Source organism: Anomalospiza imberbis, chromosome 6 (assembly GCF_031753505.1).
Source record: "Anomalospiza imberbis isolate Cuckoo-Finch-1a 21T00152 chromosome 6, ASM3175350v1, whole genome shotgun sequence".
Classification (NCBI taxonomy): domain Eukaryota; kingdom Metazoa; phylum Chordata; class Aves; order Passeriformes; family Viduidae; genus Anomalospiza; species Anomalospiza imberbis.
In genome coordinates this window covers 29,595,207-29,620,824 of record NC_089686.1, presented here as the reverse complement: position 1 = coordinate 29,620,824, position 25,618 = coordinate 29,595,207, and the positions used below count along the sequence as shown (strand labels likewise).

Sequence of the window (25,618 nt, the reverse complement as noted above, 5' to 3'; positions counted from 1 at the left end):
GATTGTGCTTTAAAACACCAGAAGTGGCAAAAGCAGGGCTAAAGAAGGTGCAGCTAAAAAGATAACAATAATTCCTGTTGCTGTAGCAGTTTTTACATTTGTTGTTCTTTACATTTTGAATGAGTAAAAGACTTTTGAAAACCATAATGGTGCTGTAATTGCCATAAAGAACCTCATTTCCTGCTAGTTACGGTATTGGCCTAAGGTATCAAAGTCAGATATGCATTTTCTGCCTTTTGCACTCAGAACACAGTATTAGTCCCTGGCCACTGTAAATCAGAGATAAAATGGATTTTAATGTCTTCCCACCCAAAGCCTGTTCACTAAGTCATCACCTCCAGAAGACCTCATGTAAATGTTCAAAGAATGAATGCATATTAATAAAATTTACTTCATGGATCATTTTTGAGATGCTTCATTTGTTTTACTTCATGAATAATTTTTGAGATGCTTCATTTGTGTCAGTGATTTCCCATTGCCTTGTTTGTCCTGACTCTAAGGAAACCTAGGTTGCTTCTTGGATATGTTGATATCGCTCAGCTTCATTTTCTCCCACTTTTTTACTCTCCTATGACCATCCAATTCATAATGCCTCTTTCAACTGCTTTCACAACTGATCCTACTATATTTTCTACTCCTATCTCCTAATAAAAATCTTTTTAAAGACTTCATTCCTTTCAGTCTTTCCTGTAATCCAGTAAACAGAAATATTTGTTTCTACCTGAATACTTGAAAAAAATAGTCTGATAAATTCTCTTCACTGTGCTTCATACGACATTGTAAAAGGTTACTTTCTTTGTTAGGCCTGCATTCATAGGCTTCTGCATAATGCTTATATCACTGATTCAAACTCTCCACTGAATACTGGCAAATCTGTCAGTTCCAAAAAGAGAAAAAAATATTTCTGTGAAATAATGTTACTTTTGAGGAGCAATATTTTCTTCACCTAAATAAAGTACTTTGGGATGATGGAAAAAGCTTTTTCCATTTGGAGTCCACTATCATCTGGTGGTTAGATTCCTAGAAATATCTGTAGAGTTCAGATAAATTCTATAGGATCTGTGTAAAGCACTTATCAGAGACAAGGGTGGAAGTTTGAGTACAAAAGAGTACAAATTAGCAGAAATTATAAAAGAAAAATGGAACGTGAAACTTAGATTAAAATGTGACTACTATGTGTCAGATGGAAAGGATCTTTACTGTCTATTTTTTTTTTTTTGTTATGGAGATGATACAGAAAAAGCTTTGAATGCAGAAATATTGGAAATTCCTTGACTTGAGACCTGGTACAACCACCTGTAGCTCTGTCTGTGGAATGTGACTTTGGGAGAATTGACAGAAGCTATTGTATTTTCTCCAGATAGCAGGAATGTTTGTTCCTAGGCATGATGTGACACCAAGTACCATGGTGTTTCAGCACTGCACAAGTAATAACAAATTTTATTTTAAAGCATTTTTTGATCAAGAAAATATTTGATCTCTCCATTTTTCAGAAACAAACTGAAGCACAGAGGAAGTCATATTTTTCTCTGTAGTACACAATGAAACCATTTTTATGTGGGAGATGAATGATATTTCCCACTAGGGAAACCTTGGGGAGACCTCACCCTTGTAAGCAATTACATATGGGAGCAAGACCATCCTTTAAATGACTAATTTGTAAAGAAAAAGGAATTTTTAGCAAACAAACTGAGAAATGTCACTCTGATCCTTAGCTTCTATCTTACTAAAAATTAGATAGGCAATTCCAAGTTTTCAGTGCATTATCGGTCCTTAATTTCAATAACGTAGAGCAGATTACCTCCTCATTAGTGTTGATCTTATTGTACAATAGAGGTAAGAAAATACATTATTTTCCATTTGACAGCACTGAGAATCATGTGCTTTTTATCAAACTCAGTCCAGGTCATATAACCCCAATCTTTCATATCCTGAAATCTTCAGTTCTATTCTCTTCAGAAAAAATTGAGATGGAAAGTGTTTTGATAATGTTTGACTAATGAATTTAAGTAGCTTTTATTAAATATTTTCTGAACATAAATTCCTGTGGAATACTTGGGAAAAGAGTGTCATTTTTGAAATATCAATTCTATAACTTCTGAATTAGCGAAAGCACTTCAGGCACTCATAGAGTAGATGCATTCCAAGCTACCTCTTAACAACACAACAAGATCCTCTCTACAAAAACATCTACTCAAGATTAAAGACTAGACATGATGCCGCTTATCTGGACTCTTAAATGTTTCAGTAGAAAAAGCAAAGTATATGAAAAAAGGAACAAAATCTGAGGTAGGAAAAAACTTGCAGACTTGCATTTACCAGTATTCTAAGTGCAGCAGCGTACCCCTGCTCCAAGGGATTTCTCTGTCTGTTCTCAAGGTGCCACAGACACAGCGTAGCTGCATAATCGTGGTTTAGATTTTTGAGAAAAGAGTTGCATGAGAAAAAACTGTGATAAGGGGGCTGCTTGAACCCTCCTTGCTCAGAAGCTGCTTTCAATTCCCTGTTCTTTTGCTTGATCCCTGCCAAGGGTTCTTGGCCATGCCTGGCCATCTACTCCAGTGATTCAGACTTGATCTGACTCACTGACTTCCTTTCACAGCTTGGACAAGCACTTGTCTCTCCACCACAGATTTGTCTAGCAGCCCCATGACTCTTAGCTGACCCTCACTGCCATCACCAGACTTGCTGTCCTCTGCTTTGAGTTTTATGGGACTGGACCTTTGTTAGTGCAATCACAGCCCTGCACCTGCCTTTGGTCACCCTTGGCTCTTGGATCCCTTTTCTTTACAGAGCATCCCACTCTTGCTGCTCTCACACAATATCTTCTAATGCCATAAGAAATCGTAACACACACACTCAAAAAATGAGAGAAAAAAATAGAATACAAATACAGAAATGGATAAAAATCCTTTGCAGGATTGCTTTTAGGCATTGCTTTTTTGGCAGAAACCAATTTGAGTATTTATAGCCAAGTTAAAACCCACTGAAAGCGCAGGTCAAAATGGAAACACTGACCCTTGCCTACTGCAGGGCTAATGATCATCACCCCTGTCTAAGCACTTGTAAGCTGCTTGCAATAAAAAAACCTCTTAGTTTCAGCCCTCCAAGTGTCAGCCCTCTGTACTGGTTAATATTATCGAGGGAATCCTTGCCTGACAGAAAGTAATTTAGGATCCATTAAATATGATTACTTGGCCTTGAAAATGATGGATATTGAACAGAATTATAGGATCACTTTACAAAAGAAAGGTCTCTTTTACATCCTTTCTTGTGGGGCATTAAATAAAGTCTGAGAAAACTCCTAAGGGATTTCTGGCATTTATGGGTTACATTTATGAAAAGAAGGATTGATATTCATATTAAAAACTCTAAAAATTTAACAGGGTGATGTGGTAAGCACATGGACAGCTGAGACATGTCTAAAAAGTGAGTGACATGTTCACCAACTGTTTTCGTTGCTTCAGTTATACTAGAGATATGAAAAGTGCCTTTAATTTCAGACTAATCTTTCATGTACTTTATTGGAATATTAACCCCAAGTGGTTTCCTAAGTTCCCCATACTTCTCACTATAGCTCTGTTTTTAACTGAAGTATTTATACCAGAGGTTTTCAAAATTCTTAGGTCGCTGTTTTCATCAATGCCCTTTCCTAGCCATATGTTCAAAGGGAATTGTATAGAGTTGTATACTTGATATGTTTGTGCTGCTTTACCCTAACTGAAATCTATTCCTAAGAACATATTTTAGGTACATGGGAGGTTTAACCTCCTCATTACTAAATCATCTGCCTAAAGTTCAAAAATACAATGAAAATAGAGTTTGATCTTTCTCATAACTAAAATTTTAAACTTTCAAAATGAATTTTTTTCATTTTTATTTTTCCATGAGAAGGTGGACTGGCTGACTTATCCTACTGAGAAAGTAGGAAATATGGCCTCCAAAAATAGAAAAAAATAGCTTTGGATGGCTCCCCTTGAAAAGAAATCCTTCTCAAGAATCAAGGGGAAAGGGAAAAAAATAAAGAGAAGATAATAAGGATTAATTAAGTCTTCTGCTGTAATCTTCCTCATCTTGTTTTTTCCCTGTAATAAGCTGCCCTAGAAACCACAGCATCCTGAAATCCTGATCCTCACTCTGATTATTGTCTACAGATAAGGGCTCAACTTACAAACAGAAATTCCAGATACTTTATCCTTGAATCTTCATAATTAACCATAAGGCAGCAAATTCATCACTAAGACAAAAAGCACATTCATCATCTAGTTCATAACCATAAACACAACCACAGTTTGGGCACAGCAGAAGGCATGGCCCACTGACAAATCTTGGCTTGTGTGCTTTCTGTTTTGAGATAAGGAGGAGGTTTAATATATCTTTCAGTTTCAAGCCAGAATTGTCATAGAATTGCCTGCCAAACTGATTTTTGATTGCAGTGTGTATGTTGAGCATATATTCAGACATTGCAAGACTGTGGATGTGTACTTTGAACCATTCACGTACACTGGCATTTAAATTTTAGAGTCTTTAAAAAATATTAATATATCCACTCAATGGCATTAAATCACCCCTCTGGTTTTTAGATCTGACTGTATGCAGTGCACAATGGAAGCAAGTCCAACCCCTTCCAGAGGCAGCCTTTCTGCTGCTTCATGTAATGTGGGATCACTTGTACCTGTGTAAACATGGCACAATATTTTATGGGACTACATACAGTGCTTTAATTTACACTGACAACAGCTGCTACATGCACAGGGCTGGGAAGATCTCAGGCTATCTCAGCTTCAACAGCAAAGTAAGTTAACTCTGAGCTGTTTTCTTTTAACTAGCAAAATAACAATAATCAGCAGCTTCATGCCTCAGGCACACATCACATACAGACACATGGGTTTAAATTCCAGTTTTGCCAGTTGCAGAGCACAGCAGTGAAGTGGGATTTTCCACATCCCCTATGAATGTCTCAGCTATTTGTTTGTTCAGGAAGAGGAGCAGTCTCACATTCCAGTTTCAATCAGGAGAAACACATGCTTGACATGAGATAACTTCACCAAAAAAGGTTGTGTTAAAACTGATAGATGGGTCAAAAAATAGTTTTAGTAAATTAGTATTTTCTAATAAAAAGGTGGTTTCATCAGGCAGTTCTTGACCAGTTCCATTAATGTAAAATTTGCACAAAATTTGGTGACTTTATAATACATTAAAAATGTAATTAAATTTATACAAAAATGTTTCCTAATGTTATCACTATAGTTTTGTAATTCTCAGCATGAAAATTAATTTTCATTTTTGAAGGAATTTATGATTACGTATATGGGAATATTTAGAAACATATGAAGTTTCTTTTTGTTTATTTTTTCTTTCTAGTACATAACTGGAATCTTCTTGGAGAAAATGAAACTGAAAAGTCCTATCAGCTACGTATAGAAGGAGATGAAGAGGAAAAAAAAAGATATGTGGTTGTAAAGAAATGAGCACTAGTCAGCCTTTGATCATACTAAAAATCCTTATTAACTATTTTCCAATGTATGGAAGTGCACATAAAAATATATTTTTAATTATGCATAATCTAATTATTCCTTAGGCAGCAATCTTAGGTAGCCAGACTAAGTCAGAAACACATTTTTATGGTGGCGACATAAACCCTGCCAAAACAGAAGCTCATAATGGAAGTGCTAACACAACCTTCACACTTCACGTGCAAAGAGTATAATCAAATTTAAAAACTATTTTATCTCATCTGTTAAGTCTATTGTCACAAGCTGGCTGTTCAACAGGAAAATAGAAGATGACAGCATGCAAGCAAAATAAATCAGGATCAATTTATGCTGTTATACCTACTTTGTAAGTTTTAAGAATAAAATACATTACACAGATTTCAGTGTTGTACTTTTTTTATAAATGCTGCTCATGATGCTGAAGCAATCCAGCAAGTTGTGTCGCAGTATAGATTTTCTTGTACATCTTTCCCCTCTCAGTACTAGAAGTGAATATAATGAGAAGCTACAATACCCAGGCTAGAGAGAACATTTCATTCCAAGAGAGAGTTTAGAAATGTGTCCTTTACTTTACTTGAGTGCATCAAAACATACTTTTAAAATTTGCCAGGTTTTTTTTGAGGTTTAAATGATTTGCAACACCAGCTCTCATCATGCTGTATGTGTGGACATATGCACCTAAACATCTTTCCTTAGCATTTCTGTGATTACCCTGGACTGCAGTGTTTTAAAAACAGTGCGGAATGCCATGGTCATACCATCACAATGTTCTGCTGTTACTTCATGTATTGCTGGATTTATGATGTCATGCACTGTTGGACCCCTATCAGAAAATGATATCATTTCAGACCAGGAGTGAAACTATTTCGTTTCTATAACTTCCCTTGTTTCATTCTATCATTTTTCTTTTGTTGTTTTTCTTTCTCCTAGGTACTGGCAGATGGCCTAGAGGTCTGTTATTCCTTATGGTGATTAATATAGATAGATGTCTGAAAAAGTATCTGAAGTTGTGCTGGGACATTAAAATAAAGATTTTGAAGATATGAATGAAGACATGGCTCAGCAAATATTGAGTGGAACTGAGAGGAATCCTATTGTCCATTCAGACAAAAACATAGGATGGTGCAGAACTGTGAAGAGCAGTAAAGCCATTATGAATTGGCCAACATTGACTGTTGCTGATCAGCAGGTAATTACAGTATTCTTAGTTAATCAATCATTCATCTTGAAATTAAGATGTTTGTGACTACTGAGTGAGCATCTTTTTCCTCTAACTCATAAACCTGGGTAAAGCATAAGAGGTTCTGCGGTCATTGGGGTCCCAAAAAGAGCTAAGACAAGTAATGGGATACATGGAACCACTTTCCTTTCACTCCAGTTGTCAGCATTCAGTAACAGAAACTAAACCATCTCTTTGGACTGGTGTTTTGGTTTCTAATCTTTCTGTGTATTGTACTGATCTCTGCCGGGTGACTTTTAGGTGCTGGGATTGTTTACTTTATCGATTCACTGGTGGACCTTCTATGGGTTATGATCATAGCAACTTGTTTAAGTTGCTACTATACAAAAGATGTGTGGAAAATGTGTAGAAAAAAATGTACCGTGTAAACTCAAAATTCATTAGAGGATGGTAAAATTGTGGCATGCTTTTCCTGTATCAAAGACAGACCCTACATAGTGAAACAGGTGAACAGACCCTACATACACACCTTCAGCTTTTGACTTACTGAAACAAGATTTTTAATGGAAAGTTACCAAACTTAGACCACAGAGCCCAGGAAGTTGCTCATAACATTATTTGCTTTCTGACTTAGGGTTAAAGCAGAAGTTGAAAACTAAAGAATGCATCAGGTTTTTCAGAATAACTATACAGTGGTGATCACACTGCAGGGCAAATGAAGTATCAGAGTGATTTTTGAAGACAAATGTATCATCTATCCATACTGTGTAAACCTTTCAGGGTTAGCTCTGGGCAGCACACCCAGTACAACTAGCAAGAAAGGGTCTTCTTCTGGCTAACTCAAGAATGTACATTAGGTGAAGACAAGTCCTGGAACTATCTTTTACCTTAATATCCAGTCCTCCAGATATATAAATTAATATCCTCCATATCTTATGTAAGTAAATATCTAGCCTTAGAAGCCAAAAGTATATTTTTCTCCAAGTTAATTGTATCCTTCTGGCAATATGACTTTAGTTGACATTAAGCACATCTATCAAATCTCAACATATTTATTGAGTTATCAGGTAATTTGATAATTTGATAATTTGATTTGTCAAGATTCTCAGCAGTGTAGATAAAACTAATTGTATTGACAGGAGTTTTTGAGTAAGTCAATACAGAGGCACTGGAGTTTAAGAATAGAAAGGATTTCATAGCTCATCAAATCCAATTTCTTGGTGCCACAGGTGGTCAAGTGTTTCATGTTCTACTGCTGTTATATTTCTGGAAAAATAAATATACAGCTTTCCTAATTGTCTCACTTCAAGCCTTACAGTTTCGCTGCTATTTAAGATTCTCAGTTTCCCTCTCTTTTCACCTACCTAGTGATCCATATTGAAAACTGAGGCAAAATATTCATTGCATTTTGAATATTCAATGTATTTTGAACCATGCATGGTTTATCCTCCATTGCTCCTTTATCTTCAGTGAACAGGGATGTCACTTAATGTTCTTTTAAATTTATGTGGATGAAGAACCTTTTGTTATCTATTTTTTTTAAGATTTGTAATGTTTTATTTTCAGTAAATCTTATTTCACCACTATAGTTCGCATCCCTGATGTTTAGCTTTCCTTGCTAACCACTATTTGGTTTAATTAATTCTAATTTAATGAAATTCACCCTTTCTTTTGAAATCAGTAAACCTGAAGACTAACTTACATTAAACTACCAGCTAATCAAAATGTTATCTGCATGTCATCACTTAAAAGGTTATTTTTATGAACAGCTATTCTTTAGTGCACATACCTCTTCAAAACTCAAATGTAAATCAGCTCTAAAATAGAATCAGCTCTATTTGATTCAGTAATCATTCACTATTGTCTACCACATCTGGTTCCAAATAATCTTATTGACACTTTTCTCCCAGGGAGTGACACAGAAATTAATCTGTCCAGCAGTAATTTTGACTATTGTGTTCCTAGTTCATTTATTTCTCCTTAACTAAAGCTGTCGTTCTACAGACCTATAAGCCAGTTTAAATGTTATATCTTTTTGTCTTTCAAATCTCCATGAGCTCCAACTATATTTAATTTGTCCCTAATATCTCCAATGATGGAGACCTCACAACATCTCTGGACAACCTCTTCCAGTGTTTTACCATTTTCAAAGCAAAAAGTTGAGGATTTTTTCCTCTCGTTTAGGTGAAATTTCCTGGATTTCAGTCTGTGTCTCCTGCCCTTGCAGTGGAGACCACAGAGAGGAGTACAGCTCCAGCTTCTTCCATCCCTGCCTCCCACTTCAAAACATATTTAAACACATTGATATGATCCCTGCTAAGTCTTCTCTTTCTGAGGCTAAATACTCACAACTCTTTCAGCTTCTCACAGAGCAGATGCTACTTAATCATCTTAGAGCCTTTTTGCTGGACTCATTCCAGTATTTCCAGCTCTACCTTCTACTGGGAAGGCCAGCAGTAGGTACAGTACTGAGAACGTTTTGTTTTCTCCATATCTGTTTTTATGTTAATTTTACTAATTCCATGAAAGGAGTTAATTTCCATTTAATGAAATGTGATTTTTAGCTCCTGCATGCATACCATATACCTTGGAATTATATTGCAAATTTAATGTTTCAGTGATGTAAGGAATATTTTATCACTCAGTGGCCATCTAAGCTAGCAAATGGCACCGGATGTGCAAAGTCAGAAACTCAAAACTCACATATTAGACACAGCATGTGCAATTTTATATTGCATTTTAATTTTTCACTTCTATATCATCAGAAAGTTCTTTTTAATTGAAACAAATGAATCTACAGGAAGGAGGTGAAGAGAAGGGGAACTTTCTATGGAGTATGTCAATCTGTAGATTAATTAATACATTGATTCCATTTGAAAGCCTGAATGTACCTGTCTTCCCACTGAGATACCCACTGTGCAATCAGTGGTAATTTAAAAATCAATTGCTCTTCTGTAGTAATTAGGTTTGTCCATTTAAACAGATAAAATTGATAGAGCCTGCAACTAATTTCAAAGCAGGGATTCTTAAGGGATTGAAGAGATTAAGAGCTGTGAGCCAGCAATTTGTGGGTTTTTCACTCAACAAATGAACATCTACATACACTGGTTTGTGTATAAGTTTCAATTACTTTATACCAGATAAGAAAATTATTTTGAAATATACTGCTAAACAAAGCATAGTATATTGCTAGACAAAGCCAAAAAGTTAATGAAAGAGATTCTTAAAGGCACTGAAATAGAATTATTCTTACATTTCATAGAATTAAATGTGTTGTCTTTAAAATTTCATCATATTCTTTGGAAATTTCTCTTTCTTTTCCCTATGTTTTTATAAGTCTGGCTGAATAATGTTTACTTTTCTCAAAAATTTCATTACAAGTTGTTTTCTGTTTTGAGCATACAGAGAGAATTTATGAGTTCTTGACACAGTGCTTAATCAAATAAAATATGATACTTGCACATGTAGAATACATATTTCTGAGATTCATTAAACGACTATCTTCCCTCAAGGCAATTCATTGTTATGCACCAGAGGGTTTTAAGATGGACTATTTAGGGAAAAAAAAAAAAGTAGAAAATAGGGCAAGAGAAAAAGGAAGAAACCTAAGACTAACATTAAATGCATATTCACAGTTTTAAAAGCTTTTGCAATTTACTGCAGCCCCGAGGTGGCATTAATTGACACATTAGCAAGTTATATACTGTGTTATGTGTCTATTTAGCCTATAACACAATAAAAATAACACCAGGGGAATCGCTGTAACACATTGCATATACAGCTTGTGTTTAAAGTAGGGAACACCTTACAAAAGCAGACAAGAGCAGATTAATGATAATGTGTTGCAGTTAACTCACAGACTGTCCCCGCAACTCATGTAATTGAATTGCCAACTGTCAGCTTGCAGAGGCATCTTCACAATATTTTAAGGCAATAATCTTGTACTTCCTAAAAATTAATGGGAACAGAAATTTATTTGAATGAGTTCTGGCTTTCCATATCAATAGACTAAAGCATATACCCACAAAAAGACTAATCACTCATTTTCTGTTAAAATTGAGACTGAAATGTAAATACCTACTCTAGATAGTGTGCCTTCTACAAGAAGTGGAGCAATATGCATTTAGAATAATAATGTAAAAGAATTACATAACTTATGTTCTTGTGTATAATTTTCTTTCACAAATGAAGGAACAACTCAGCATTTCAGGATCTTGAAATTCAGCACTAGCCAGTGAAATTATTCTATTGCACAATTTTTATTTAAGGAAAGTTTAGGAATTCTTTCTTCATTTGTTTTTTACACTTCATTTTCGTTGAAAAAAAATTAAAAAGTATCTTGCATGTAACACTATAGCTATCACTAGAGCTAATTCTGTATAACCTCTCAAGTGCCAAGTTAGACAACAATCATGCAGACTGTTTCAATATGCTCCTGGTTTATTATCTGTTAAATGTAAGCTTATCTAGATAAGTAAAACAAGGATAATATGTATACCAAAGCATGTACATCCTGAATATTCTGCATATTAGCATGTAGAAAACTGCTACAAATGTTAATATTAGTGTGCAGGGAGAATGAATAACATGTGGGTGGAAACATCAGAAAGAAAAACCAGCTGGAGAATAGTTACAAGAATGGTGTGTATCCACAGCACCTCGATTAACAGGTCATCAAGATCCCAGCACATCCCTACCTACAGCTTCGAAGCACACAAGATGAGGCAAAGGGCAGCAAGTAAATCCCAATGACTTGCTGAAGTGGAACAGGATTGTGAAAGTAAGTGTGGTCAGGTTACAAAAAGACATCCACAACTGAGATGTGGGAAGAAGGCATAAGTGAATAGCTGAAATCCGTTTAGATTTAAAATAAATCCACTTTCCACACCTAGGAGGTCTTGCATTGTTGCTACAATGTTGCAACATGATTTCCTACAAACCCTGCCTTTTTTTTTTTTTTTTCCTTTGGCATCATAAAACCATGTGATTGACTCCGTGTGTTTGCAGTGTTTTCTACAAAAACATATTGATTTAATTCATCTGTTTTCTTATAACTGGGCTAGGACTGAATTTAGTATTTTTGGATTATACTTTCTGGTAACTTCTAGAACTACACAAGATTCTCAGCTGGTATTCATTGCAACAGCTTTGTTAAAATCAAGAGAGCTACAACAATCTACAGCAGCTGTGGGTCTGCTATACTAGTGTGTTACCAGGCACATGCAGAACTCAGCTGCTTGTGTACTTGCTTCAGACCAGACCAGAGGTTTCATGAGCAGGTTGCTAAAGCTGGATACACTTTAAAATTAAATAGATGCTTTAAAAAGAAAAGTATTCAGGTGATCTACAGTTATTAAAGGATGACTAATATTTCTGAATAGCTTTATGAGATGCACATGGCAATTATTATGCACTTTTTATAGCTAGGGGATGGACATCTAGAAATCTAAGTGACTTCCCTGTGACCATATAGTGTTTCCAAGCTTTCAGCTCTAGGCTGTCCCAATCCCCGCTTTAACCACAAGACTTGGCTCCCTTTCAGGGAGGTTGATATGTGACTGTATGCTACTAAAGCAACAATCAACACTAACTAAGCTGTTTGCTTGAGCATTTCAGCTTAAATGGAAATAAATTTTGTTCTGTAGTGTTACAATTTGGCTCGTGTGTTGTTAACTAGGTCAGATGTTATTTATACCACTGGCAAGGAGAATAATTTGATTTCTAATGTTGCTAAGCTAAGAAGTAGTGATTGTTCTACAGACATTTGTTTCTAGGTATCAGAGAAGGACATTTCTAGGTATTGCAAGAACAGTTCTTTACAGACACCTAAGCAAAATTATCCTTAGGCTAGTAAATGCTGCCAACTTCTCTTTCATTAATGTACACAACATTCATGAGTAAACAATTACTTTTTTATATATATAGCAGTTGTTTGGCGTTTCCTCAGCATAAATGATTTCTACTTAAATTCCCAGTAGGACTGGGAGAGAGGGCTTAACACCCAGAGCAGAAAGGCAATTTAAGTTACTGCAGCCTTTTTAAAACTTTACTAATTTTTATCTTTGATATTTTGTTTATTCTGCCCTCTTCTGTTCCTTCTGCTAAAAGTCAGATCCATTGCACCAAGATGGAGTCTCAGTAAAAGGACAGCTGAAAAAAGGTGAGTGAGCTGGCAGTCATGTTTCTCAAAGAATGTTGCACGTGCAAATAATTATTTAATTTCAGTCTGCATGAACAAAAGAAAATAAGCACAGCTCTTAGGAAAATGCATCTGTATGAAAAAAATAAACCTCTTATAAGCTTTATCTCAGGGAATGACTTATTTTGTCTTCAGTGTTACAATTTCACTCACAAAGATGGTCAAATCAATTATCAATGTTTAAAAAGGTGGGGATTGGTGAACTGTCTCCTTTTTTAAAGGAAAAGGGAAAGCATAGAAGACATCTGCTGGTCCTCTGTAATTCCTGGGATATGGTGATACCTTAAAAAGAAAAAATAATAAAAATAGAAAAAAAACCTGCAATCTGTCTTTAAGTGCTTTTGATAAACAGTTTAAGATTTGACTAATAGAGTCCATATTGAGCTGTAAATGCAGGTGGCTAAGTCAAAAGGCTAGTGACTAGAAATTCTCTGTCCCAATGGGGAAAACATAAGCAGCCTCCATGTCCTTGCATTATGTTAACAGACATTTATGATGAATCTCTTACACTTTGCTATGCCATTTACATGTTCTTTTATGAGGCAGAATCACAGCATAGAGTGATTTGGTTTGGCAGGGACTAAACTCAGATTATCGAGTCTAACCCCTTGCTGTAGGTAGGGACATCTTTCACTAGACCAAGCTGCTGAAAGCCCATTCAACCTGGCCTTGAACACTTCAGGGGTGGGGCATCCACAGCTTCTGGGCAACCTGTTGCAGTGCCTCACCACTCTTATTTGTGCAATATTTATTCCTTATGAAAGAGAATAAATCTATTCTCTTTCAGTTTAAAATTTTTGCTCCTTGTCCTGTCACTATAAGCCTTGGAAAGTCTTATAAGCCTCCTTTAAGCACAGGAGGGCAGCTGGAGGATCTCCGCAGAGCCTTCTCTCTTCCTGAACAGCCCCAACTCTCTCAGTGTGTCTTCACAGGAGAGGTGCTCCAGCCCCTTCTTGTGGCCTCTTCTGGGCTTGCTCCAGCAGGTCCTGTGCTGGAGACCCCTGAACTGGATGCAGGACCCACCTGTAAACGGTTTCTGTCTTTTACTGTATGCCTTCACCCTTTGCTGGCCATTCCTCTGAGGCCGGCTCAGCCAGGCTGTGGCCACCAAGGGAGATCTGGCTACTGCTGGCCAGGCATCCTTCAGCCCAGCAGCTCCAGCACTTGTTTGTTCCCGCTCTCCTGCAGAGGAGGCAAACCCGTCACCTTTGTGTGCACGCGTTATTGAAGGTGGTCTTAGAATTCCAGGGCAAGCGTCTCTTTTCCCCTTCCCTTCCATGTACCATTTCCCGGCATTTTAGGCCAGTAGGTTTGACTTTGCGGTGCGTTTAACACATAACGAAAGTGTAACTCTGCCATCGTGCTTTGCTCGCCATCTGCAGCCACCGGGCATTGGTTATGGGCTTTTAGGTAGCTGCAGTAGAAAATGTGTCTTGTTCGTACGAAACAACGTGCCACACCAACTAAAAATTCATCACCACGGCTGGGGGCATTTTCTGCCTGGGCATAAATGAAGCCTTCCCCGCCCCTCGTCCCGGCCCCGGCCGCGGCCTGGCGCGGCGGGTGGGGCCGGATTGCGCGGGGGAACGGAAAGCTCCGGGCCGGGTTTCCCGCTGCCCCGGTGCCATCCGGGGGGAAGAGTTTAGGCGGCAGCAATCCCGGGAGAGATGAGGAAGGTGGAGGTGCGGTAGCTGCTGCTCCAGGTCGCTCCCTTCTTCGCCCCTGGTCGCTGCCCTTTCCCTGGGCCGAGTGCGGTCCCGGCGCGGCGCCGCCGAGCCCCGGGGCACCGCGGGGCCGGGCCGGGCCGTGCCGGGGGGGTCTCTGCTCGCGGGGGGAGGCGCGGCGGGGCCGGGCGGCCGCGGGCCCAGCAGGGACCCGCCGTGCGCCGAGAGAGAGCCGGCCCGGGGGCGGTGGTGCTGCATATATGTGTGCATATAGGTGTATGTGTGTATGTGTGTGCGCGGTCTGCTGTCCGTAAGGGCCGCCTGGGCACCTGCTCTTAGGTTTTTAACTGGATTTGCGTGTGTCCTATTTGGGGGAGTGTTGGTGTCAGACCCAGGGATCTCAGGCCCCTGAAGAAGAATGTATGTTCTTAAACCAGCCCTGCTTCGCCATCATATATCTTTTACTTCTGTTGGCTTCAGGAAGTGTATCAGAAAGTTACAAGGAAAAGAGGAGAGAATGAAAGGTGTTAGCTCTGAGGAGCCATAATGCCTGATGTTGATTTCTGTGTAACTGACGAGTGAAGGTTCCATTTCTGATGTTATTTGTTCTCCCATTGTAGCAGTCTAAACTTTTCTCTTGGGAGAGCTGGTGAGGAAATCCAGTGAGCAACGTGTTTGTCTTGGTGTTCAGGTTCCTCTCTCTCTGGCATGCTATGTTTCATAAATCAGCAGTTAGATTTTCACTTTCTTGTTGAGTCATTAGTGTTACTAGAGGCACCTTATGTTTCTTCACACATCTATAATAATTTATTTTCTTAAATAATTGTTTCTAGGAGGTTATAAGCATTAGTGTGCCTCAAGGATTTGAAGATATACTAATAATAATGCAGAAGAATTCTGCCTGGAAAATTTTGAAATATACTGATTTTTTTAATTCCTAAATGTTTTGTTTTAAATTACAGTAACGAGTCACCAAAAAACAATGCAAGAATATATTCTTTTGTATAGGGTCAGCTGTGTGGGTGTGGGAATTTGAAAAGTGTTTGTACAACCTGCTTTGGAGACCTCCAATGTAGGCAGAGCAATCTCCCCACATAACTTATTTGTATGCTCATTAAGAAACACTTTGCAGCTGTAAGGACAATAATATACTTGAATTCTTTTTCTACAGTAATTTGGAGCCATTTTCATTCACAGCAATAAATGGTTTGGGGAACAGCTTATTTCTGTTTTCCTTAAAAGTTCTTCTGCTTTGTCTTGCATGGTGTGTGTGTGTTATTTTTTTAAATTGTGCCTCCTCTTTTTTTTAGCCTAAATGTTCCCAGTTACTTGAATCTTTTCTTGTATATTTTACATTTAAGATCAGATCATTCTGGATCCTCTTCTCTGAATTAATTTGTTCTGATCAGTTCATATGTTTGACTCAATTCGAAGGGCAGTATTCAAAACTGGATAGACTACTCTAGCTGAATTCTAAACAGTAGTAAGTAAATAAGAAGGAAGATTTATGTCCTCTCGGAGCTTTACATCTGTTCATTCATCCTGGTATGGATGGTAGCCTTTGGTATATTTACCTTCTGTTCCAACTTAGACTCTGGGTCTTTTCTGCACCAGGGGATTATTCTGTCCTAAATTAACGATATTGCTTTTCTTCTTATTTAAGTACCCTCTTCCTGGTTGGTTGTTTACTTTTTTTTTTGTTTGTTTTTTTTTGAGCTTTAAAAAAAAAAATAAAAACCAAAACACTACAATACAGACTTTTCTGATTAGTAAAGACTAGATTAGAATTCAGAATTTTCTTCCATCATGTTTTTGCTTTGCTGCAGCTTGCTGCCATCTGTAATATTAAGGAAACAGTTAATCATTAAACAATACTGCTTAGGAAGGTCCTCTCTGAACTTTCAGTGGCCTGTGTAACTCCTTGGTTCTATTTTTCTGCATGACCTTGCAGCCAAGATGAAAAGTAGGGACGGCGTAATATTAAATTGGACCTTTGCCATAAACTAAATCCTTATCACATAGTGAGGTATGTTTTCTAACTCTAATTAGGACAAGCCTGTGTACTTTCAAGGCTAGCAGGAAGCAATATTCCAAGCTTGTCTTTTGCTCTTTGATCTTCAGCAGCAGCATGTTTATTCCTTAGATGTCCAAGGCACAGAGGACCTTGAAATAGATGTGGAGATGCCTTCCTTAGTAAATAGGATTTGAAAATATATTTGGGCCACACAGTAATGCTCTGTCTTGGCTCCTTTCTCCTTCCCTTGCATCCCCTTAGTTTAGCTTATCTGAGCCTTCAGTTTTTCACAGGGCAAGAAGATTACAGCAAAAAGCCCTACTCTGCTTTTGACACCTTGTACTACAGAGCATTTTCCTCATTCACCAGATAGAATCTTAAAAAATTTATAAGCTAAATACAAAATCCCTTGTGTAATATGCCACAGCTGTCTCTTACTTTGGACTTCTTTTCATTGCATGTCACTGTGGTGTTTGAGCATTTTCCTGATGTGTAAATTAGATATGTATGACAGTATGTTAACTGAAATTCATCATTCTTTACAGTTCTTCCTCAGGAGGTTTTATTTCCCTGCTAATGGAGGCTGCCTTGAGCTGCACAGAAACTCAGCATAGCAGAGAATCTTTTCTCCTTTTCTCAGCCTGCCTGTCTTTAGCTTCATGGTAGCACCAACTAGAAAGCATTTGGTGTCACACACTTACTCTTTCTAATCTCCCAGCTTCCACATGATGTGACAACTGGGAGGAAAAGGAGGTCTAAAAGTGTTGTGTTTTCTTGCATCTTCAAAAGGAGACTGAAACTGAGTAGCTGTTAAAATTCTACAGGAAAAGAGAATTGGAAGAGTTGACTTTCTCAACTGCTTTATCTACCCTGTACGATTTCAGTGAGATTAAGAAACTCCTCAGTGTAGTGACAATCACATCTTAGGCAAACATCCAAATGTTCCTTATTAAGGCCCACAGTTACATAGGAACACACCTGTTAGGGATGTAACAATTCTACCTCATTACCAGGTTTTCTTTCCATTAAGCTTAAGAAAAATCTTGATTCACCAGGTATTTTCAGTCTTAGTGCATGTTTCTTGAATCTCATTGTAACTTGTAAATGCAGTAGGCTTTTATTCTTTGAATAGATATTTTGGATATTTATGATTTTTTAAAAAAATAAGGACATCTCTTTGTGAAGTGACAGGGGTTTTGGAGACACTGAAGAAACTAATTTGGTTATTCTGCTGGTATGTTGAATGAATATTCAACTTGTAATAAGATACATTGAGATACATTTCTACTAACTATAATTTGTGGTAGTTTGATATTACAAATCAAGTGCTAACTCTTATGCTCTTGCTTTAAAGTTTGCTCCCTTCATCCCTTTTCTTTTATATTGGTAATACCATAAAGGATTTTTTATTCTGTTGTTTGCACTATGTTTGTGGACTGCAATACTTGAATACTTAATCTTTCTTAGATGCTGCAATTTAGGAATGAAGTGACCAACTGATGTTGGTCCAGAGATGACAGAGATGATTAAAAACACTTTTTTTTTTTTTTTGGGGGGTGAACCTAAAAGCAGTACTTAGAAAACCCCAGAATTTTCCTGGTTTTAAAGCAAAAGAGTAGAAAGCACACTTTGAATACATAAAGTTGTGACAGAGAATGCTGACAATAACTATGTAGTAGAGAAAGGTGCAGCTGGGTGCAAAGAAAAGCTTTATGAGAAGGTGAAACTTTGAAGCAGGAGCCCTGCTGAGGTTAAGGAACCTCCCTCACTGGAAGTTTTTTAAGACCACTTTGGAGGCTGTCAAGACATGGGTTGGCCTCACAGTGGAAGGCTTGGGCTAAATGTTTGGTTAAGGTACTTTCTAGCTGTTCTATGAATATTTTAATAACTTTTCATGCACTCAGGAGCTTGCAAATTATTTTTTCTTGTTTGTAAGTCATTGAGCTGAGACACAGTAGCTTGCCAAACTGTGTTCCATGTTGAAAATTCAAAGAAAATTAGAACTATTTCACTATTTTGGTTTAGACTAAAACAATAATTATGATGAATTATGATAACTACCTTGGTATTCATGATGACTGCACAGTATATGCATGGTTAGGTATCACAACCCTGATATTCTAGCTTTATTGTGAGTCAGCAAACATAGCCTGTGTTTTTTCTATGTTCTGGAGTTGTCTTTGTTATGGTTATAGTTTATGGCTAGTGTGTTGCTCTTGCTGGCTGGCTCCAGCATTTGCCATTGTGAGAGAAATCAAAATTGATTATACTGCAGGATACAGTTGATGAGATACAGAAACATGAATAGTAAATTTAACAATATATTGAAGCTAAGTGTTTTTCTTTTCACTAATACTGCATTCATTTAATGTATTTCTGAAGTGCAAGAAATCTTAGTTCTTTTTTCTCTCACCTTCATAAATAATATACTTGGGAGTTGGAATTACTGCTGTAGAAAAGACATTTATTACAATAAGTTCTTGAATTTTTTTAAATGAATATAATGTAGTTGAAGTGTATATTATTTGGAAGAACAGATGCATTTATAGCACAGATGACTTAAACTTATTTTTCTTCTGAAAAGTAATTTAGTTTTTCTGCATCATGAAACAACTACTGATTACTCTGTTACAAGGAAAGTATTTTAAGCCAAATTAAATCAAGAGTGTGTTGATACTTTTGGTACTTTTGCAGAAAACAAGAGACAAACTTAGGCAATTATGTATTAATATAGGATAAATAATACTCTTTTTCTTATTTTAGGGAGCAGTGGGATTTAAGAATCTCTCTTCTAAGAAAATTTGCTGCTTCTACAGCCTTCCATCCTAGTGTGCACTTGATGATTTCACTTGAAATACCTATCTGAAGAAATTAAGAGTAGGCGAGGTGTAATTACCTTTTAAAAATGTTAAAAACTCAGCATTGTGTAACAGCTGTCAAGATACCCAAGAAAAAGCCATATATTTGTGACATGTGCTATAAACAGTTTGAAACCCCATCAAAATTAGCTAGGCATTATCTCATACATACTGGTCAAAAGCCATTTGAATGTCATGTATGCAATAAAACATTCAGGCAGCTAGTCCACCTGGAGAGGCATCAGTTAACCCATAATCTGCCTTTTAAGTGTATTGTTTGTTATAGAAACTTCAAAAATGTAATCACTTTCTTAAAGCATCAGCAGCTTCATAATGAAAATTACGAGAATGATACAAAGCAAGCAGAAAACTATGTGAATTCTGAGCAAGACAGGGTCACTTGTGGCATATTTCATTGTTCTGTGTGCTGGAAACCCTTTACAACTGAAGAGAGGTGGATGCTGCATCGGTGTCTCAAGTCAGATCATCTACATGGTGCCAGAAGAAGAAAGAAGAAAGCTCACACTTGTGAATCATGTAAGAAGACGTTTCCATCAAGATCCAAGCTAGAAAGACACTTCCTTATTCACACTGGCCAGAAACCTTTTAAGTGTTCTTCATGTGGCAAATCTTTCAGACAGTCAACACACTTGAAAATTCATCAGCTCACACACACAGAAGAAAGGCCTTTTCAGTGCTGTTTTTGTCAGAAGGGATTTAAAATACAGAGCAAACTCATGAAGCATAAACAGCTCCATGCCAGAAATAAGAATTTCCCCAATATTGTATGCAAAGCAAAGACTCTTAAATATCCCAGACCACACAACGTGTTGGAAGGAAAATGGGATAGCTTTGAGAATGCTGATACACACAAGTCACAGGAGAATGACCCACATGATGTGCATTCAATTTATATTGTACCCTTTCAGTGCCCAGCATGTGAGCAGTGTTTTGAAACAGAGCATGTTCTAAAGTTGCACAAATGTTGTTATTCAAAAGACAGCAGAAGTTCAAATAATGGTACAACAGCACGCAGACATGCAGTCAACAGGAAGAATAAGACCCTGATGAAACTGAAGCATACTGGAGGAGAGGCAACAGATTTTTCTCTGACTGACAGAAAAAAAATTAAATCAGGTCACGTTGGAAGTCCTGACCTGGTTGCAGCTAGAGATCAGCATTGTGATCAGCAGGTGTCCACTAAACCTTCCAAGGACCACCGGAGCAGGCGTGACGTGCGCAAGTCAGTTTGTAATGGGATGAAAAGAACATTTCCTGTGCCATTACCTTGGCAAGAGTACCCACAACCTGCTGACTTGGGCAGTAATTTAAAAGGTGTGCTTCCTGGTGAAAGCATGTTAAATGTTGGTGATTCACTGGATAATAAAGATGATGCTTTTTATGGTTCATCAAATGATAGTTTTTTTGATAATCCAGAAGAACTTCACTGTGCTTTTTCATCTTCTGCTAAAAATACACATAACAGACACAAAGTGTGTAAATGTGACAGATGTGAAAAAATTTTTCCATCTTCATCCAAACTTCAAAGACATTATCTTATACACACGGGACAAAAGCCCTTTGGCTGTAATGTTTGTGGGAAGGCATTTAGACAGTCAGCTCACTTAAAAAGACATCAGCTCACCCATACTGAAAAGAGAGCCTGTAAAAGCCCCATTTGCCAGGTAGAATTTGTAAACCTGAACAAACTTTTCAATCACCAGGGAGATCGCACTGAATTTATGTCGTCTCAGCCTCTGGGTTATTCCGTTTATTCTCAAACACCTTCACAGCCATCTGGCTTTCAAGAATTTGAGCTGATTCAGTCAAACCAAGCAGCTGAAATCAAAGTTGAAATTGAGTCAGGGGATTTTGTTCTTGACACCAGCAGTAGAAACCCACAGCCATATTTGTGCAGTAAATTGTTGGAAATAGAGCAAAGCTGTTACAGCTATTGGCATGATTTTTCTGAAGGTAGTGAAAAAAGTGAAGCTGTTAACAAATTATATCAATGCAGTGTCTGCTTTAAAACTTTTAAATCTCCTTCTAAGCTTGAAAGGCATCACCTAACGCATGCTGGACAGAAGCCATTTGAATGTTTAGTTTGTGGAAAAAAATTCAGACAGGCCCCACATTTGAAAAGACACCACCTTACTCACTTTAAAAGAGAGCTTAAAGCTTAGTTCCACTGAGGAACAAACAGGGACTGTATTAGTTTTAGCAAAACAGAATAGTGTCCTATGAAATAGTTTTTAATTTTTTTTTGTTGCATAATTATAAAAGATTTATATTAGGCCAAACACTTAACTGAAGGGGATTATATATTCTATTACAGAGATGACCTGATGAAGTTAATTTACTATCTTGAGAACTGTCTACTTAATATAATTTGTGAGATATTCATGTTGAGATGTTTTTTTTTTAAGTGCAACAAACCCACACACGCTTTGCATTCCCTTTGGCTAGATTAATTTTATAAATACACATTCATGTTGTATCAATAGTGTTGCAATAATCTGCAATGTTCCATGAATAAGATAATTATCACTGAACATAAAATACTATGTGGGAAAACGTAACACTTTTAAACTACCAGAAAAGTAAAGACAAAAAGGTAATTTTGAGAATATGAAAAAAAGGTCCTTTTCCTTTCTTCTGGCTCCCTATATGTTCCAAGCAAAGGATTCCTGCTGTATTTATCCCATACTTTAAAAAGAGAGGTTATTTTTAAATAGAAGATAATAGAAAAAGGGGAGAAAGTTCAATGAGAAGATGTTCAATATGATGTTATAGAAGATTCTATTTCCTATAGGATAGAAAAAATGAAAACTGCTTTGTTATTTACACTTAATGTGCTTGGAGAGATATACATGAGGAATTCGATAATTTCCTTTTTTATATAAAATACAAGGAGACTGCTATAATATTAGGATTTATAATCAATTTATCCATTTCACCACTTCATTAACTCTACTTCCTTGTAAATCTCTTGCCTTCTCTAGCTTTTTTGGCCAATTTATACTTTACTGAACTATTTTTCTGTAAGGAGAAAAGACAAGAAATTATCATTAAGGTTAAAAATGGGCTTACTATCTGTTCAGTCTCCTTTCCTTCTAGCATATATAGTGAACCAGTAAAAGGAATGTTCTCTAAGATATGATAATAACTCAGATGAGCAGTTTTGTCAGGAAGTCATGTTCTCATTACATTAAATATAAGAGACCGAAAATTACTTTTAGCTGAAATTAAGGAATTCTGATTTTGTATTAATAGAATCTGTAGTTACACTTTCTGGTAAGTAGATGGTTTTGTCCATTGTGCCAATGGGGCTGGCAAGAAGTGCAAGTGCAGTGGAGCTTCATACGTCATGAACAAGAATGAAGTTTGTTTCTTCTTTTTTGTCCTCTGAAAAAATACCTTTTAAGATACTTTCTTTGTTATGCAACTTTTGAATGGCTGAATGCTGAAGTTCTTATTCCTCTTTCTAAATTAACGTATCTGTAAGATACATGACATTGTTTTAGTATTTAAAAAGAACCATATTTATTTAAGTAAAGTGGGTTTGATTTTTTTTTTTTTAATGCCGTGAATCTTGTGGTACGTGGTGAATATGAAGGGTAAAAGGAGTTTTATTTTCATACATGTTATTCTTTTCCATTTTCAGCAAGAATAAAACAGGAAAAACATTTGGAAACAGTCTAGTTACTCTGCTTTTTATATGACAGACAAATTTAGTATATTATTGATTATAGTTCTATATTGAGATTTTTTTCTCCTTGTGTGAATTGTTTCATATTGAAAGACAAAATGCTGTATAAAATGTTTTGAAGGCATATTGTAGAGCTCTTTTAAAATACTTGTAATAAACTATTTTATTTATATTATACTTTCAGAGTGTGCTTTATTTGCAAACCAGAGTTTTAAAACTACCTGACATTCATTATGCAGAAAAGACTGCATATCAAAATTACTTTGTATGTTAGAACAATAGGTGTGGTTTCAGATGTTTTTTGTTATAAATATGTTAAAAAATAACATCTTTCTTAAGGAGTTACAGTCATTTAAAAATGCTATGAGACTAATGTTTAGAGAAAACAAAACTTTCATGTATTAAAAATACCAATTTAATTAAAATAAAGGGAAAGTAATACAAAAATATATTTTGAGGGATGAATAGACATTTGCAGGAAGTGTTACTGTGGGTCCTCCTGTGTTAACAATGAGCTCCTGCTGAGGAGAACTTCTTCAACAGCATGGGTTTAGCACTGACGTTCTGTGTGGAATAGAAGAAGGGTCAAATATTTTAAAACAAGCAGAAAAAAAAGGTAAAAGGGATTGTTTTAAGACAAATTATGCAACTGCAGTACTAACTGATCACACCATCCATTTGCTGTCTAGATGGGGCTATGGATACCTTTAAAATGTTCATGCTGCACTATCACTGCAATGTGTCATAAATGACTGTTTTAGGTGGCTCAAGGAATCACTGGCAAAGGTATCATCAAAAGCAGGTTTAATGTAAAAGTGAAAGCACAACAAAGTTTGTTGGCAACATTCTGTCTACTAATTAGATGGTTAAAGTACACAGACAAAAATTGCCGTAGTTGAGACTGAGGCAACACACTCCATTTTCAGAAGGCTTCAAATCATTTTTATTATAGTATGCATGCTTTTTATACATTCTTACAAAACTCATAAGTTTATACTTTACTCATTGGTCATGAGAGACAAACAAAGTGCTTACTAAAATAGGCAGTTGCAGGTTTCTCTTTATCCTTCTTTCTTTTTTGGTTTCTATGTGAATGACCTTGGTAGAAAATTCTTTCAGGGGTAAACATAGATCCTCTTATCAAACTTCTCTCTGGCTCACAGAAGTTGCTGTAAAACCTCTTCCACAAAAAATCAGACTAAAATATAAAATAAATCAATCTATGACTAAAATCAACCTAAAATAATCTGTCTGGAGGCTCTTGATGGAAAAAGGCTAAGGATAGAAAAGGGTAAGGATAAAAGAAATAAGGGGGACCCTCCAATTGAGTCACAAGGTTCAGAGAGGAGCCCCTTGCCAAACTTAGCCCTAGATCTGACTAACAGTTTAGGCCTAAAGTAACAGCACTTAAAAGCACTTAATTTAAGCCACTTCCCAAAGATTCTGTAGAATTTATATAGCACTACAGTAACTCACAGGATCTAACTTACAAATATAACATACTTCAGAATCCAAGAGAGCAACATTCATGTTCAAGAGAGCATATTCACACTCACACACACGGGGAACTAAAGGATATATATAAAGGGTATATACCTGTGAAAAACTTCCCTCGAGTTCAGTGAAGTTCTCACATCAGATGCCATTGCATCTTCTCAGTGGGCAAAGGGCTACCTGGGGAGTATCAGCCCAGCAGTGTTCAGTGCAGTCCTCAGAGTATAGCAGGCTTGAGAGTTCACCAGCTGAGAGCCATCCACTCAGGGCAAGTGCTGGTTGAAGCCCACTGTGGTTCAGGAGAGCTCCAAGGCTCTCACTTAGGACTGCTGTTTATAGGGCTGCTAGAGAGCTGTCTTTAGTCACAGTAACTTTCCATCCTGGATGAAATTCAGCTCAGTAACTTTCTTTGAAAGTTTGGTAAAAAAAACATTGTTCCACTTGTGTTGTTATGCAGACAAGAAGAATAAGTTTCCAAGGCTGTTTGTTAAAAACCAGGAGCTTGTTAGATAACAGAAGTTCCCAGGAAGAGACAGTGTTTCTGATAAGCTCGAGTAGCTCAGCCCCAGTGCTGTTTGTCAAGGCCGAGGCCTGAGGAGCAGTTCTGAGATCATAGTGGGGCCTGAGGTGTGTGTGTGTGGCAGCTGTACCCCCACACAAGGTTTGCAGAAAGTCAAAACAAACATATATGTATTCCTGTATATGTCTACAGAAAAATTCAAAAGAGGACAAAAGAAATAATAAACCACAGAAAAACTGTTTCATCACTGAAGCTGCTTTTCACTGTGTGCTGGGTTTTTCACGTGGCAGTGGTCTGCTCTCACACACCCAGAGCCAACAAGAAAATTAGTGATGCAAATGGGAGATAGAAACAAAATAAACTTAATTGAAGTTACTGCCACCTTAGGCTTCAAACCAAGATGCTAGATCTAATGTTTAGTTTTCCTGACTGCTTCCTAGTATAAATGTAAAACTACAAAAGTCATAATCTCTCAATAGTAGCTC

At 37.0% G+C, this 25,618-nt stretch overlaps 1 protein-coding gene across 2 annotated transcripts; it reads left to right on the top strand.

Annotated features, from left to right (window-relative positions):
- Positions 1-14,412: 14,412 nt before the first annotated feature.
- Positions 14,413-22,456, top strand: ZNF770 (zinc finger protein 770). 2 transcript variants are annotated; one of them, XM_068193021.1, is made up of 2 exons: positions 14,413-14,556; positions 19,316-22,456. In XM_068193021.1, exon 2 carries the CDS (start codon positions 19,458-19,460, stop codon positions 21,591-21,593), a length of 2,136 nt encoding a protein of 711 aa, XP_068049122.1. In that variant the 5' UTR covers positions 14,413-14,556; positions 19,316-19,457; the 3' UTR covers positions 21,594-22,456. The 2 variants fall into 2 exon arrangements, with proteins under 2 accessions (XP_068049122.1, XP_068049121.1); XM_068193020.1 differs by having other exon boundaries at positions 14,432-14,577.
- The last annotated feature ends 3,162 nt before the right edge of the window (positions 22,457-25,618 follow it).

What these genes read in the sequence shown, in the direction of transcription:
- ZNF770 (XM_068193021.1), top strand. Translation starts at nt 19,458, where the DNA reads ATGTTAAAAACTCAGCATTGTGTAACAGCTGTCAAGATACCCAAGAAA.